Source organism: Cupressus sempervirens, chromosome 5 (assembly GCF_028749045.1).
Source record: "Cupressus sempervirens isolate cs-2001-9-10 chromosome 5, ASM2874904v1, whole genome shotgun sequence".
In the NCBI taxonomy this organism is placed as follows: domain Eukaryota; kingdom Viridiplantae; phylum Streptophyta; class Pinopsida; order Cupressales; family Cupressaceae; genus Cupressus; species Cupressus sempervirens.
The window spans coordinates 992,707,053-992,723,168 of NC_143122.1; the positions used below are offsets into that span (position 1 = coordinate 992,707,053).

The window sequence follows — 16,116 nt, forward strand, 5'->3', positions numbered from 1 at the left end:
ACCATTAGGCATGGCAAATCTTCTCCTTACCATTGCCAAGCTAATGGTCAAGAAAAAATGACTTATAGGGAAATTGAAGCCATTTTAACAAAAGCTATAGTCACCCACAAGAAGGATTGGGTAGTTCGCCTTCTTGAAGCAATTTGGGTCTATAGGACAACATGAAAAACTACTACTGACTTCACTCCTTTTGAGTTTGTTTATGGCAAAGCAGCTATGATGCTTGTTGAATTTGAGCATAAGTCTCTGCGAACAACCTTGGCACTGGACATTGATCTCACTCAAGCTCAATGCGAAAGGGTCCTACAGCTTAATGGGTTGGATGAATATAGGAAGTCTGCTTTGCATAATATTGAGATAATTCAACAACAACAAAAGAAATGGCATGATAAGTTCATAAAAGACAAGCAGTTTGTTATAGGAGATTGGGCACTTCTCTATGATTCCCACTATCAACATACACTATGGAAGTTTCAAACAAGATGGTTGGGCCCATATGAAATAGTCCTAGTCTTTTCATATGGTGTTGTGCAGATGTCTACAATGGATCCTATTCGGTTGAAACTGTTGGTCAACGGTTACAGACTCACCTTCCGTCTTATTCATCATCCACCTCACCATATCCCTCCACCATGTGGCCACCATACAATATACATCATCCAGTGATTATAACAAGGTTAGTGGTATTTTGTCATCGTACATATTTTTCTATCATTTTATTTCCCAGTAAAGTTGATTATCATATGAACTATTCTTGTAATTGTTGGCATGGTGGGACCTCATGCCCAATTTTAGTTGGGGGGATGGTACATTTAATCTTAGCGTATCTCATTTTTTGATTTATTTTTTATTGTTGATGTAACATCTATCATTTATTTGTAAGTACTTTGCCTATGTCATAATTATGTGTTAAACTTAATGTGTCGAAATGACTGCAAGCTGATGTACTTAGTTGCATGAAAAGAAATCATTATTGATGGTCATTTGAAACACACATACTATTCATTATGACATGAAGTGCTCTGAATGAAGTGCTTCGAAACCAAAAAATCTCGTATATTTTGACAACCAATGTTTTCATTTCAAAAGGAAAACCTTCATTCTCTGCTAGGTGCTTGTTTTCAAATTCAATCTGTAAATTGGTCTCATTACCATATGCTGTTGAAATTTTGAAAATTTCGCAAATTATTATTTCATAGCAATGGGTGGTAACCTGATACGACATGAGCTAGGTTATATTACTATCAAAAGCTAACTACATATGATGAAGAAGTTGCATTTCAGTTCTTGAATACAGTGCATAATGGAGTCGTTATGGTGAAAGGATTGAGAGTTGAATGCAGTTACGATATTATTACAGAGGTTTTATGGGTTGTCTCAAGAAGGCAAGAATTTGGTAGAGGACTTGGACCCACGCTCTGCAAGAGCTCAATTTGTTTTACACAGAGACCCACAATTGGAGACTGATAAGAAGCAAGGTACCAAACGATTGTCTTTGCCAGATCCCTATAGCCAATGTGTGTTGTATGTGATACAGTACATAGCTTGTGAGGGTCAGTATACATTTTTGCATGGCGTCCATTTCAAATTGTTGAGTTGTTTGCGGCATGACAACAAACCCATTAGTCTTCCAAATTTCTTGTTTCATCTTTTGCAAAATGGTGCAAAGGTAGTACAACAAGGTAAGCCTAACTCTATCGCCAATTATTGTTTGATAAAATTACTTGTTGAAAGGGCTTTAGGAAAAGAATCTGTGAGATCATGAGATGATTTTCTGTTGATTGTTGAGTACGTGCCTAAACTAGTTGGACCAAGAGGACAAGGAGTAGGTAGGAGAATTCGAACAGACCATTGTACTACAAAAATTGCAGAAAGATTTAAGCCTTCTGCTTATACTTCCTCTACTAAAAACCCTAGGTCTACCAAGGGGAAAACAACTGGAAAATCTCCTTGCTCCTAAATCTAGTCAAGGGAAGGAAAAAGGAGTTTCTCCTGAGAAAGAACAAATCTTTCAATCTGGTGTAAAAACTAGTGCTTCAGCTAGAAAGGAAAAAGGGAAATCAGTTGAGGAAAAGGAGTTGCCATCAGAAACACAATAGGAAAAAGAAGAAACCCTTACTACAGATACTTCACGTCCTTGTAATTGCAAACAAAGACAGAAAGAGACTCCTGCAGCAACTGTTGAAGGAGCATCCTCTAGCAAAAGGAGAAAGAAAACTCCTAGGACTTCAATAGAAACACCTGTGAGGAGAAGTGTGAGGTCTGCAGCAATTCCTAGTCAAACAGAGTCTTCAGCCGTCTCAACTATCAATGTAAAGTCTTCTGAATCTTTAGAGTACAGGATGACCGATTCAGATGTAAACATGAACCATATAGAAAATGTTGACGAGGATGTTAATGTTCAACAAGTGGATACTAAATTGCCAAGCAATTCAGAGGTTCAAAAAGAGGAAAACATTCCTGAACAATCGCGACATGGTCATCAGGAGCCTGATGTAGTTATAATTGAGGATGATAAGGACAACTCTAATTCTGAAGAACAGAGTTTTGTGTTTAAAAGAAGAAACCCAGCTCTTGAACATATGGACATTGAAGATTCCTCTGATCATGAGGATGAAATGAAAACAACTTGTGAGGATAATGTATTTTCAAGCATAAGTGATTAGGAAGATCTCTTCAACCTCAGGAGGAAATAATTTTGATGCAAATCCTGGGATTTAATTTGGAAGCTATAAGTGAAGTTGTAGAACAAATTTTGAATGAGGGATTAGACACTCTGGCCCAAGCAGCACATCAGTGTGAAGTAGAGAATCTAGAGAGGGCCATGGTGTGATGGATTGATAAGCAACATGAGAAAGCCAAGAAAACAGAGCAAACTGCCACTTTGGGGCCTGAATGGATTGATTTGGAAAACCAAGAACCCATGCCACCATTAGATCTGTCTGCCCCATTGTGGGCAGTACTTACTTTGTATTAACAGATGTTAATAGAACAGGCAATGTGGAGAGAAGAGAAAAGGAAAATGCAAAGAATAATTGATGAGCAATCACAAGAAATACATGATAAGGAGGATGAAATTGTTGTACTTAAGGACAAGGTCACCAAAATCACCACTATGATACCTGAACTAATGCAATGCAGGTCACTTGCTTTGGCATATGCCTTGTACCTGAAGGAACAACTTCTGAATTTCAAAATGACCAGGATAGTCCAAGGACTTAATCCATCAATATAAACTCCACATGAATTTTATGACGAATTCCATTCTTCTCCTACAGCGATTAAAATTCTGTTGTGTGAATTATATCTGCACAATCATGCAGTTCCTAATGATAGAGAATGGAATTGACTCATATATGTGGGTGATATCCAGTTGTGTACCTTCATGTCTTGGATACAAAATAAGATAAGTAGGGAACATCAAGCTAGGCCATATAGAGAAGAAGAAATGGAGATTCCTCTGTTTCTCAGGAATGAGGCTAAAGATGCCAAAACACTATGAAAGGAATTTATCCTCTTAGGGAAGATGCATACAGTGATTATGAGCAGACAACTAGGCCAGAAATACAGGCAGCTTTGGATTCCATTAGTCAAAGATGGGTTAGGTTACGAACAGATTTGAAAGTCAAGAAACCACATTCACCCCCAAATTTTGTTATGGCCAGCAAATAAGCACCCTAGTATATCATGCTTAGTAGAAGCAAACAAGTTGGTGAATTACTTTGACGTTCCTTCCTCCTTTTCTTATGACACCACTTCTTGGGATGCATGAAGATGTTGAGGATCAGGATATGGCAGCAGAAGTGTGAAGATGGGAACACCTCAGACAGACCAAGGGATATTATTGGAGAAGAGTAGAAGGTGGTTTAGGATAAAGTGTTGCCACTGATCTCAGATTTAAGGCCACAGTCAGAAACCTCATACTTGCTCGAGGACCAGCAAGAGGTTAAACTCGGGGGAATGATGAGGCCCATTAAAGACCTATTTAGTTCCTAGTTTATGATAGCTTTAAGGTTTTTATGGTTATTTCCTAAAAGACTTTATGAACAATCTCTTGTTTAAATTGGCATATGCATGTACCTGTTTTGGTTTGATGTTTTGAGACTGTTGGATTATAATTCTCTAAAACTATGGATAAAACTCATGATCATAATATAAGTCAGTTATATATGTATAAATGAATTTGCTATCTTTTTCCTAAATTTTATTGGGTAGATATCCTACAACCGTCCTACGTATGCAAGAATTAGTGAGTGTGATGAATTGCTTTCTATGGGTTAAATGAAATGAATTTATGTTTCGACATTTGGCATGTGCTACTAACCCTTTTTGCAAGAACAAGTCAAATGGAGTAATGGAGCATTATCAGCATGGAGTTGACAGATTCAAATCATAACTTCATGAAGAAGGCAGTTAATAAGCACTACCTATTGGTCAAAGTAGTAACCAACTCCCTGTTCATGAATCTAGTGTCACGTTCTGCTATATTTCTGGGAGACTTGTTCCATGGATAAGAAATATCTCATGTTGTTGAAGGGATTGTAGATATAGGAAGTTTGTTTGGTTTTATCTACTATAAATAAGATGGCATGTTCTTCTGCTTCTAGTTAGTCAAGAAGACAATTGTAATCTGAACAGCATTAGTAATACAACAGTTTATATTTTCAGTTTATAATCATGGTGTTTCAAGAATGAATAATATGAAAGTGTTGATCTCAATTCTCTTATCTTGAGCATTCTTTCATTCATCATTAAGGGGGGCCACTTGATGAGTGAATCTTGTTAGTAGTTAATAGTCAGAATTAGTTTCTTGTTTTTGAAGTAACTTGTTTCGTTTCCAGAATTCAGCATTTAAGTTAAAAAGCATTTCATTTCCATAGCTTAGCGATGACAATTAAGTTGGTTTAGAGCATATACTTTGTGGGCACTATTTCAAGTTAATGTCCCTCGTCGATATTGTAAGTGACTCCAATAAGTCATTTGGTTGTTGCTATAGGATGTCCAATCCATAAGTCAGAGTAAAATACTATAGTTTCGAAGCTGATTAGTTGACTGTGCAATACTTATAATTTAATTATTTAATCATAGGCAACTATATATATATATATATATATATATATATATATATATAGATAGATATTCAACTATTATGAATGTACATATACTCATTTGTAACGATTCTACTGTTGGTATAATAATCGAGTGCCTATAGTTTGATCAATTTAAATTAATTTCTTATCTCCATCTCACGGATTTAATTGGAAACAATTAAATAATGATGATTAAATGAATGTCAAGGATCCCTAAGATAAACGGTAGCTCCAAAATGTTGTGCGGCTAGACTTGTTCATCCTCCTAAGGAAATTATTAAATAAGTTCCATTCAACTAGATTGTAGGGATTAAAGTTATCAAAAAGGATTAACCAGAGACCTTGATACCATGGATGGTACTAATCTGCCTCTAACTCACTGATGGAACCATAGATCTGCTTCATATTGCATTGTAGTGCCTGAACCGATGGCAAACCTTGCACAAGTCCACTGACATATTATTTGTCCAAGTTAATCTAAAGAAATAAACACATTAAGTTAAAGATGTAATATTAGCATTAAAATTCACAATTGGTGTGCACACTCACGTCCATATAACAAAACTGAAGAACTCCACTCCTAGTCCAAATAGAATTGGGGCTAGTGTCATACAAAAGAATTGTTAAGGTTTATTTAGGTGATATGATAGAGTGGAGGAAACCGCAAAGGTTGAAGAAAGAAGTGAGGAGGCAAGACCAGGAAACAAAGGTTGAGCAGGATGGGGAGAGAAAGAGAAGGACGTAGTCTAGCAAGAGGTAAAGAAACTAAAAAAGTGGGAGAGCACGTAGGAGGGGAAAACTAGAGGGAAGTGCAAGAGGGAGGAAACTTAGTGGTGCAGGAACTTGAAAGGATTAGAATTTTTAAGATGATGTGACAAAGGATGTCAAAAGACACTTAAATTCCAGTAACTATCTTGGTTGAGGTTAGAAACTCAGAAGGGTGATTATGGATTTCAATACATTCTAGGAACTTCCTTTTGAAAAAGTTGTCTTCTTTGGTTAGGATTTGGGTGACTTCCAAGGGGATGCGTTGTTTGTTTTATGAGAGTGTTCTGCAAGTGTGGATTTTTGGATTCTCTCATGTCTGATATGTGCTCAATGCTGTTTAATCCTTGTGTTAGTAGAGCAGCTGGTGATTATGGATTTCAATAGATTCCAAGAACTTCCTTTTGAAAAAGTTGTCTTCTTTGGTTAGGATTTGGGTGACTTCCAAGAGATGCGTTGTTTGTTTTATGAGAGTGTTCTGCAAGTGTGGATTTTTGGATTCTCTCATGTCTGATATGTGCTCAATTCTGTTTAATCCTTGTGTTGGTAGAGCAGATACTTTCACCTAAATAGGGAGAACCACAGGGAAAATGTCTCTTTGTAAACACTAGGGTTTAGAAGGAGATTTTTGGGGTCTTTGAAAGAAGGGATGGATTCCTTAGTGTGCAAACAGGTTTGAAGGTGCAACAAATGCCCCATTTGATGAGGATATTACTATATTAGCAATCTTGTTGGAGAGGTCTTCGACAAAAGGAGAGGCCTTGGCTATCCAGAACTCCTTAGAGTCTTTTTCCTTGGGAACTGTGGAAATCTTTTACTACATATATGATTTGTCTGGAGGCATGGGAAGCTGCAGAAGCTACAACAGTTCGATAGTCAGCTGATTTATATCTGCAGATTTTTTGTTGCAGTCTCTGAGGCCATTATTGGTAATGCTTTGCAGAGTTAAAGGCTTTTATTATCAATTAATACTATAATTTGCGATTTCATGTCAGAAAAATAAATCTCTGCACTGCTATTGTCTTTATATTGTAATTCCGTGTTTAACAACATATTTCTGCTCTTTAGTCTCATTTGGTATGTTCCATGTATGTAATGAATGGACAATGTTAAATTATTTTGGAAGTCTAGCAAATTTTTTTAGCAAAATGTGCATGAATCATAACATCAATGATATGCAAACCTTTAACCCCAAATTGCAACACAAACTTCCCATTTGACACAACAGTATGGAAATTATTTGACAAAGTGATGGAGAAAGATTTAAAAATGGTGAGAAATCTACAAGGTGTTTCTCAGCTGTTTTGAGAAAAAAACGACTTTTCTTGTAGATTTTGAATGTTGAACCCCAGGGTATTTCTCAGCTGATTTGAGAAAAAAAATGGCTTTTCTATTTAAATTTTGAATGTTGAACCCCAGACATCGTAAATATGCACGTTAACAGTAAGTTTTCCATTTGTATCCTGTTCAAGATTTTATAGAATAAGTTTTCCATTTGTATTCTGTTCAAGATTTTATGGAAATATCTGTAGAGATCTTGTTTTAGTCATTTGCAGTTTGTCACCATCAGGGATTTGCTTCCTAGACGTTTATTCTCATTTGCATTTGTTCAAGATTTTATGGAAAATCCGTCTACATCTTGTTTTACTCATTTATAGTTTTTAAATGTCAGGGGCTGCTTCCTAAAAGTTTATCGGAATCAATGTATGTTTCATTCCTTGCTGGGTGCTTTCGATCAGTCAGATTTGGACTAGAGGAGGCCCACGGGTGTGCACAGCTATATTTTCTTTGCTACTCACAACTCTTTTGTTGCATTTGGTTTTTCTTTACGCATTGATTTGATCACTTTTTCCCTCATATATTTTTCAATGTAACACAGGAAAGGACAAGCTTTGCAATTCAACTGGATATATGAGAAGGGAGGGTTTTTAATGCATTCAAATGGGACACTTTCTGTTGATTTCACAAAGGTTCCCGTCAAACACATGCTTGTACATCTGATAGAGAATTTTATCAGGGTTAGTGCTTCACTGTGGTCAAATATTTCTGGTTCTCAAATGTTTCATTGATACTATATAGGTGCAAGGAGCAGTTGAGACATTGAGCAGGGAGATAATGACAATACAAGCTAAGGGTGACAAACCTTCCGCCAAATTACTGCTGGATAAGTATGCTACTCTCACACAACCATTACAGCAAGCACTTTCACATCTGGAAGCTGTTCAGGTAAAGGAATTGATGAGTAAAATATTTCTACAGAGAAGAGGGTAGTCAACTAAGGTTACACGTTTGGACTTCATTTAATGAAAAATCATATACAGTCTATTTCTGTAGTCCGATTTAATAAAATTATGAGTTCGTTAAAAAATTTGCTCTCACCATATGACTTACCTTATCTGTTAAATGTTTGATTGGCTGATGTTGGCATCTCAAATAGGGAATTGTTCATTTGGATTACATTCGCTGATGTAAACATGTTTTTGCATTTTATAGGTACCTGTAGACATATATCCCTCCTTCACTACTGTGAATCAACTATTCAGCCAGGAATGATGAGACAATGTTATGAATGGCGGTTCTCCGGACTTACACTTTATACCAAGGACCAGATAGATCAGTTGGACACAACAGAAGCTATAGTGTCACTTCTTTCAAGTTGTTTTCTTGATGTTTTCCTTTTGTAGAATGATAGTTTCAAAGCGAACTTGTTGATAGTGTGGTACTTGTTCCTATACCAAAACATTTCCTACAGTGTTTGATTTTATTAGAGAGGATTCATAAAATACTACATATCTACTAGTGATGATTTTGTGGGTGGTAGGATCCCACAATCTATATCCTTATATCTATGACCATAACCAATAAATGAGTACTTCTTGAATTTGGAGTCTATTTTAGAAAACTAGAAACAAGAGAATAACTTTCACAAATGAAGAAAACAGATTTGAAAAATTACATGAATGACTTGTCCATGCCTCTTCAAGAATATTATAGACTATTGCAATTGATCATGGTGATCGATATACTAGATATCATGTTGTATTAACTATTTATGCCCACAACTCTTGTTGCAATTTGACATTACTAAGCATTCTTCTCATGGTTACCGAGAGACTTGTCTCCCCCCTAAAAGTTGCGTCTCGGAGACCTCAAAAAAGTTGGAGACTTCACGATGAAGTCCCCTGAAGTCTCCCCGTCTCCTAATCCAAAAAGTGAAGTCTCCCCAAAGTCTCCTGGTAAAATATAAATGTAAAATATAATATTAAATAATTTTATATATTTTAGCCCTCATTTTAATGGTTTTAATACAAAAATTAAGACCACCGACAATTTAAATGATTAAATCATTTAAAATATTTTATTTAATAAATTAATAACTTTAAAAACATTAGAAAACTTTTTAAAAATTATTTTTATTCAACAATTTAAATGATTAAATCATTTAAAATATTTTTGGAGAGATGATTTTTTGGAGAGCATGATCGCTGAAGACCTTGAGATGGATGATCACAACCTTGTGGAGTAGATGATAGTACCATTGACATACTAATACTAGATATATTTCTGTTTTTTGTTTATTGTACAAAGTATTCATTTTTGTTTGCATATCAGCAATTCAGCTTCAAACTATACTTTTTTGAATTTAAAATTTGAATATGTAATGATAATCTCAGCGATTATCAATATGATATGATGGTGATCATATGCAATATTCGAAAAACAAATATGTCTATGAGATACAATATTGTGATCATATGAGTTTTGAAATCTTTGACTCTGAGTCTATTTTAATTTTTAATGTGACATTACTATTACTATTTACTTTAGTCTTATAGTATTACTATTTTCAAATTTTGTATTTACTTTTAGTATTAGACTCTTTAAACTATAAAAAAATTTTAAAAAAAAATTGCCGTCTCGAAGTACCCCCGTCTCCTATTTGAAAAATTGTCGTACCAGTACCAGTACTAGTATCAGAGACCTCGAAGTCTCCCGGTCTCCTGGTGACCTTGATTCTTCTAAAGGAGTCCTATTCATGCATTTGACAAGACCATTTTATTGAGTGCCAATTGTAGACTTATGCCTTACAATCCAAACTTACTTGCAATAATTATCAAACTCTAAAGACGTGAATTCACCTCCTTCTCAAACCTTGATTGATTTGCAAGTACTCTTTTGAACCAAAACTCAATTTTTTTAATACATCAGACACATTACCTTTACTTTAAATAAAAAAAGACCCATACCTTGCTAGAGTAGTCATTTGTAAATGTCACAAAATAGTACACTCCAAAAGGAACTATAGGGAATGGACCCCAAACATCTGAATGGATATAGGTGTAGAACACCTTTGCTTGTATCACTACCATATTTGAACTTATGTCTACAATGCTTGCAAAAAATTCAAATTTAAAGATTTTGAGTTTGGAAGTAACTTATGATTTATGAGTACATTTAGCCCTTTCTCATTCATATGAGCCAGTTGTTGATGCCATAAATGGGTAGATTCATCTTTTTCCTTAGGTACTACTATCCTTCTAGTCTATAAAGGTTTGCAACTTTGTACCCTTCATGACCACTAAAATCCCCTTGGATACTTTATGAACTCCACCTTGACAACAAATTTTATAACCACTAGAATCCAAAACACTCAACGAAATCTTTTTTTTTTTGTATTTCTAGTACATGTCTTACCTCTATTAATGTCTTTACAACACCGTCAAAAATCTTGATTCTAATACTCCCAATCCCAATAGTTTTACACAAAGCATTTTTTCTCATAAGAAGGATACCTCCGTCAATAACTTGGTAAGAGGAAAATCAACTCCTATGTGGAGGCATGTGATTAGAAGCACTAGAATCTAAAATCCATTCATCTTGATGTTGTAAGATATTACAAAGAGATAATAAGTCACCAACTGTACCTAAATTTATCTTAACTAAATTTGCTTCCTATTTGGATTCATCACTCTCTTCATTTTTTTTTCCAACAATCGTTCTTGAGATTCCTTTCTTTATTTCAATACCATTAGTTTTGATGTGGAGGTTTCCATATTATACTTCTTACCCCTTTAGACAATAAAGCACCCACAATATAATCAAATTCAAGGGAGCCAGTTGGACTATAAAACTAATAGAAGTGATCTTAAGTAATTCAAAGATTTGGGCAAAGACAATAACAATGTACTACTTTGTTTTCATCTTTGATTCCTAAATCTGTACTATAGGTAATTGACAATTTAGAATATTGAAAACATTTAAGTGATCAACAATTTTTATACCTTTGACATTTGTAAGTTGTATAGTTGTATCTTCAATTAGATTTTGTTTGCCAAGGATTTTGTCATTTAAAGACTCTCCATTCTACTCCATAAGCCTATAGTTGTACCTTCTCCAACAATATTGAAGAGAACCTCATCTGCCAAATACAACCAAATTGTGATTAGGGCTCTCATATCCAAATTTTCCTAGTCATTATTAGTCATATGTATAATTTCCTTTGATTTTCAAGTCAATGTCTTATATAATCCCTATTAAAATCCTTATTAAATTAACAAACCATATGTCTTGAGTTTCCATAAATTTTTTTTCATTAAATTTCTTTTTTTGAACCTTGCATTCGAGACCTTTTCCACTTGATGTTGCAAATTCAACACCAAATCCTAACATAGCTACTGCAATAAAAACAATTTCTCTGATTCCACTTGTTATATGTGTGGAAACATTAAACCAAAATAATAAATTAACAACACAAATTATATGTAAAGAATTAGAAAGAAAAATTAAGAAGAATGATAGAGAAAATGATAATACATAGATAGACATGGAAAAACATTGTCAATATGCCAATGAAACATCCATGGGATAGGTATTGGTAATATTATTGCTAGAGGAAAAACAATTACATGTACAAACTTCACAGTTGATGCGATATTTCTCTTCAAAACATTATGTTATGCCTTCCAAGAGAAGAAAGATATATAACATCTTGAAGATAACAACAATTTATCAACATAGATTACAACCAAATTTATTCCTTTGACAAACTAGAAAGTTTCCATTCGAAAGTTTTTTATATTTTTACTATAATAAGATGAAAAAATGTTTAACAATCTCTTTTTTTCAAAATTTTCTTCTTCTTGTTATTATCTAACATTCAATAGCAAGACCTCATATGGAATGTAATGGACACCTAAATTCAAAAATAGGCCCTCTTTCATTTCAATCTTGTTCACAATTGAGTTTAGCACTTATTTCTAAGTATTCTCTATTTTTTTCTCCAGTCGCATGGTTCATTTAATCACCTAAGCCCTATATCACCATTTATGGTATTTATGTTTTCTCCTAACCTTGAAACTTCTTGGACCCTATTTTCCTACTTCCTCCCACTATCCAAGACTCGTGATCCAATATGGGTATGATTGGAGGGTATATATTTTCTTAGTGATTGTATACCTATGTATAGATCAACCCAATCGATCTATACACTAAAGATTCAACCCAAATTTGAATTAGGTCCTTGTCTTGGCAATTTAGTGGAGCATTAGGATTTAATAGCCATCTTGGATGATTTTTATTCCCTAAGATGTTATGAGAGGTACATAAACACCCTATCCCTCCAAATTTTGCATTTGATAACCACTCTTAAGCATTTAGGAGTAAACTATCAAGTGCAAGGAAGAAAATCAAGTTCAAGAGGCATCATTCAATTAAGAATTCAAGTTGTTTCTCTCCATAGATATAGCTTCTTTCCCCATTAGAGGCTAAGGAAAAGAGTTCTCTATCAAGGAAGGAAATACACATTCACTTATATTCATCCAAGTCTTATCTCTCTTCTCTTCAATTGAGGATGTTGTGAATTACAACATCTATTTCATGAGGTTTTGTCTTTCATGTTTCTATTTTGGATTTTTGTGTTAAGTCAAAGCCATTGCATTAAAACATTTGTGCATATTCAAAGAAGCATTTATGTTTCCAAGGTATGATATAATTCATTTCTTAGATCTAAACTCTATTACATGAAACAATTATTTCCATTACTTCACTTCATTTCAAGGTTAACTATTAAACATTAATTTGAATGAGGCAAAATCCTTTGTCTAGCCTTCTTCCCCACTATGTTTTGTATTGGAATGGGTTAGAGAGCCATCAAAGCTTCTCTAAGTAGATAAGGAACACTTAGACCATCCCTACAAGTTTTGGGCAAAACACTAGGGCACAAATTTAGTGGTTCTATACTTGGGTATAGATTGACACAACTTCTATATACTTCCAAAAAATGTTAAAATCTAACTAGATGAAATGTTGAAGCCTTCAGGCTCCAAAATATTGATTACATGTATTTCTAGGATCCTATCTATTCGATATTTAGGTATGAAGAAACACATTTCTTGTTTTCAATTATAGATCTACATTTCTTTTATCATTATCATTTCTTGTTTCAAAATCACATACTTAGTGAAGGATAATTGACCCACTTAGCACTTTGGGACCTTCGTAGTTTATTGGGACATCTTCCTTCCTAATGTACAATCTTAGAACGAAGAAGTGATCTTCCTCTTTGTGTTGCTTCCAATTTTTCCTATTGTATAGTACAACCATAAAATTGTATCAATATATAATTCCTCATTTATCTTGATCTCAATTTCACACGTACGGGCTTGTACATTGATTTCTAGCACTCCATCCTGATTTTACTTTCCATTTTGGCATACCATCTTAAATTAGCACCCATGGTCCCAATTTTGGGCCCCAAATGTGGGACTATGCCTACCTAGTCATCCTAGTCCTAGGAATGGACATACCTAGTCAGCTTACTCCCTAGTGTTTTCCATAAAATCTAAATCAGGAGGTGGTCTTAATGATTGAGTAGGAAATTAAAACTTTCTTTGAATTTTCTTGAATTTGGAACTTTAAAATGTTTGTGAGGATTATATAAGAAACCTACTTTTTCTCAAATCTGGATAATGGGAGATTACATCATAACTACAAGTTGAATTCAAGCATGCACCTGCAAATTTTGTATTTGAAGCATTCTAAGTCATACCTCAAGCATCCAAAGTGTTTCTAGGGAAATCTTCTCCATCGTAGCAACATTCCCTCCCTCATTGAAGGCCAAGTAGAGGAGAGAATAATCAAGGTAGAAGATTTTGACATAATCATCTATTCACATGGATTGAAGTATTCAAGTCATTTTCTTTCTCAATATCAAGAAATGTGGAAAAATACAAGCATTGTGAAAGACTTTTCTTATATGATTTCCTTCTAGGTTTGTTTTGTGGAGTCAATATATTGCATCAACATTTGTTATCAAATCCAAGGAAACATTGCACCATCAAGGTATAAGATAGATGTTCATGTTTTAGAGATTTTCTCTTATTTATATCAATAACTTTCCTTTCAAGTATATTTCAATAAAATATGAAGGTTAATTCCAAAGTAGGGTTTGAGTGAGGAAAATCCCTCTCTACACAATAATTTCTCTCTTTTCTATGTGAAGAAACATATGATGCTAATTCTAGGACTGAATTTGGGATTTGTAATATCCCTCCTAAGGTCAACAATTGAAAACAATTATAGATGGAGGGAACAAGATGACATAGTCAACCTACTCCATCCAGAATAACTTGAAATTGGAGCTATATGTCAACAACTATCTTAAGAGTTCTATTTCTTGTGTCAAAATTTTGGTTAGTCATAAATCATTTAGTTTGGGCATATAGAAAGTTAATGTTTTAGTCTATAAGATGATCTATATTGCATCTCCTCATTCATAATCCCATCTTCATTTTCATTATGTGAAGGGTCATTATACCCATTGAACACTTAAGTCTTCTCAAGCCTAGTGATCATCTTGCTCCACAATGCTACAAAATAAATAGGATCAAAAGCCATCACAAACCTATCCATATTTTTTTTTTTTGAAGAAAGATAAAATGTATGTGTATCTTAGAGGATATAATATATACTACACCTTCAACACACAAGCATAAAAGATGAAAGTAGCACAAAGACTACAAGTTATTTCTTATTTTGAGCATAAAATACTAGCTTTAAATATAACACGAATATCAAAATCTACAAGATTGGGTTTCAACCCCTTTTAAATAATATTACAAAACTCACAATCAACACCAAGTAATCTCATCACCTAAGAACTTGTTCCAATATAAATATAAAAAGAAACTCATCTCTTTTACTGATTACAATTTAATTTACATCTAAAATCAAAGTTTTGGAGTGCTTCTTGAATAGGTAAAATTTTGTTGCACTACCAAAATAAAAGTTATTTGCAATAAGACCTCTCATATTTATAGAAGTGATGCTATGCAAAAAAAGTGGTAGAATCCCAAGTATCTATTGACTTATTCAACATTTCAATCCTCATCTATTTGGACATGTAATGTGAGTATATGTACTTTCATATTTCAATTTTACATTTAATGTGTCAAAATTGAATCACATAATGCATAACTACAATGAAGTATTTGAAGAAATTACTTCATTAACATCATGTCCCTCCAAGGAGTTCTCTGTGTAGCTCCATGGTGGCTCATGCTTGGAGTTATCATGTCCTAATACATAGAAGAGAATCTAAAATAGATTTGTAGGGATGGATTTAAAGGGTTTCTATAGCTTGATGGAGTCAAATACGAATTATGAGATAGAAAAGAAAAACCTTAAAATTGTAGTGAAAAGGGGCATGAATTGACTAAGGGGACAAAGTTGTAATTTTGGTCTCAAGACCCAAATTATAATGTATAGACAATGCAAGTTAATTTTCAATTGAGTGTAAGAGACCCTATTGCAAGTGCATTTGCAATCGGATCTCAGAGACCCTAATGCAAGAGTATTTTTAGTTTCATATCAAAGATCTCACTGCAAGTGGGTTTGGAGTTGGGTCTTAGAGACCCTACTAAAGGAAATTTTGTAGTTAGGTCATAAAGAGCCTACTTTAGGTGATTCTTTTCCATAGTTGGATCTCAAAGACCCTACCATAGGCAAGTTTGTAATTGGGTTTTAGAGATCCAACCATAAATGGATTTTTTTAATCAGGTCTCAAAAACCCTATTACAAGTGTGTTTGTAGTGGGGACTTAAAGACCCCACTAGAGATGAGTTTTTAGTCATCTCAAAGAACCTACTACTGGTGATTTTGCATTCTAGTCTTAGATAACATAATGAAAGTGATATATTTTTTAGTTATGTCTTAGAGATTCTACTATAGTTGAGATTTTAATTGGGTCTCAAAGACCCTAATA

General features: G+C 34.2%; 1 protein-coding gene across 2 annotated transcripts in view; it reads left to right on the forward strand.

The window, feature by feature from the left end:
- Window positions 1-8,810, forward strand: part of NUDT3 (nudix hydrolase homolog 3) — a 250,981-nt gene extending 242,171 nt beyond the window's left edge. For both annotated transcript variants that reach the window (XM_089833188.1, XM_089833189.1), the window contains exons 18-21: window positions 7,528-7,622; window positions 7,735-7,825; window positions 7,935-8,081; window positions 8,349-8,810. In XM_089833188.1, the coding sequence (XP_089689314.1) occupies window positions 7,528-7,622; window positions 7,735-7,825; window positions 7,935-8,081; window positions 8,349-8,408 (393 nt within the window). In that variant the 3' untranslated portion in view covers window positions 8,409-8,810. The remainder of the gene's footprint in view (window positions 1-7,527; window positions 7,623-7,734; window positions 7,826-7,934; window positions 8,082-8,348) is intronic.
- The last annotated feature ends 7,306 nt before the right edge of the window (window positions 8,811-16,116 follow it).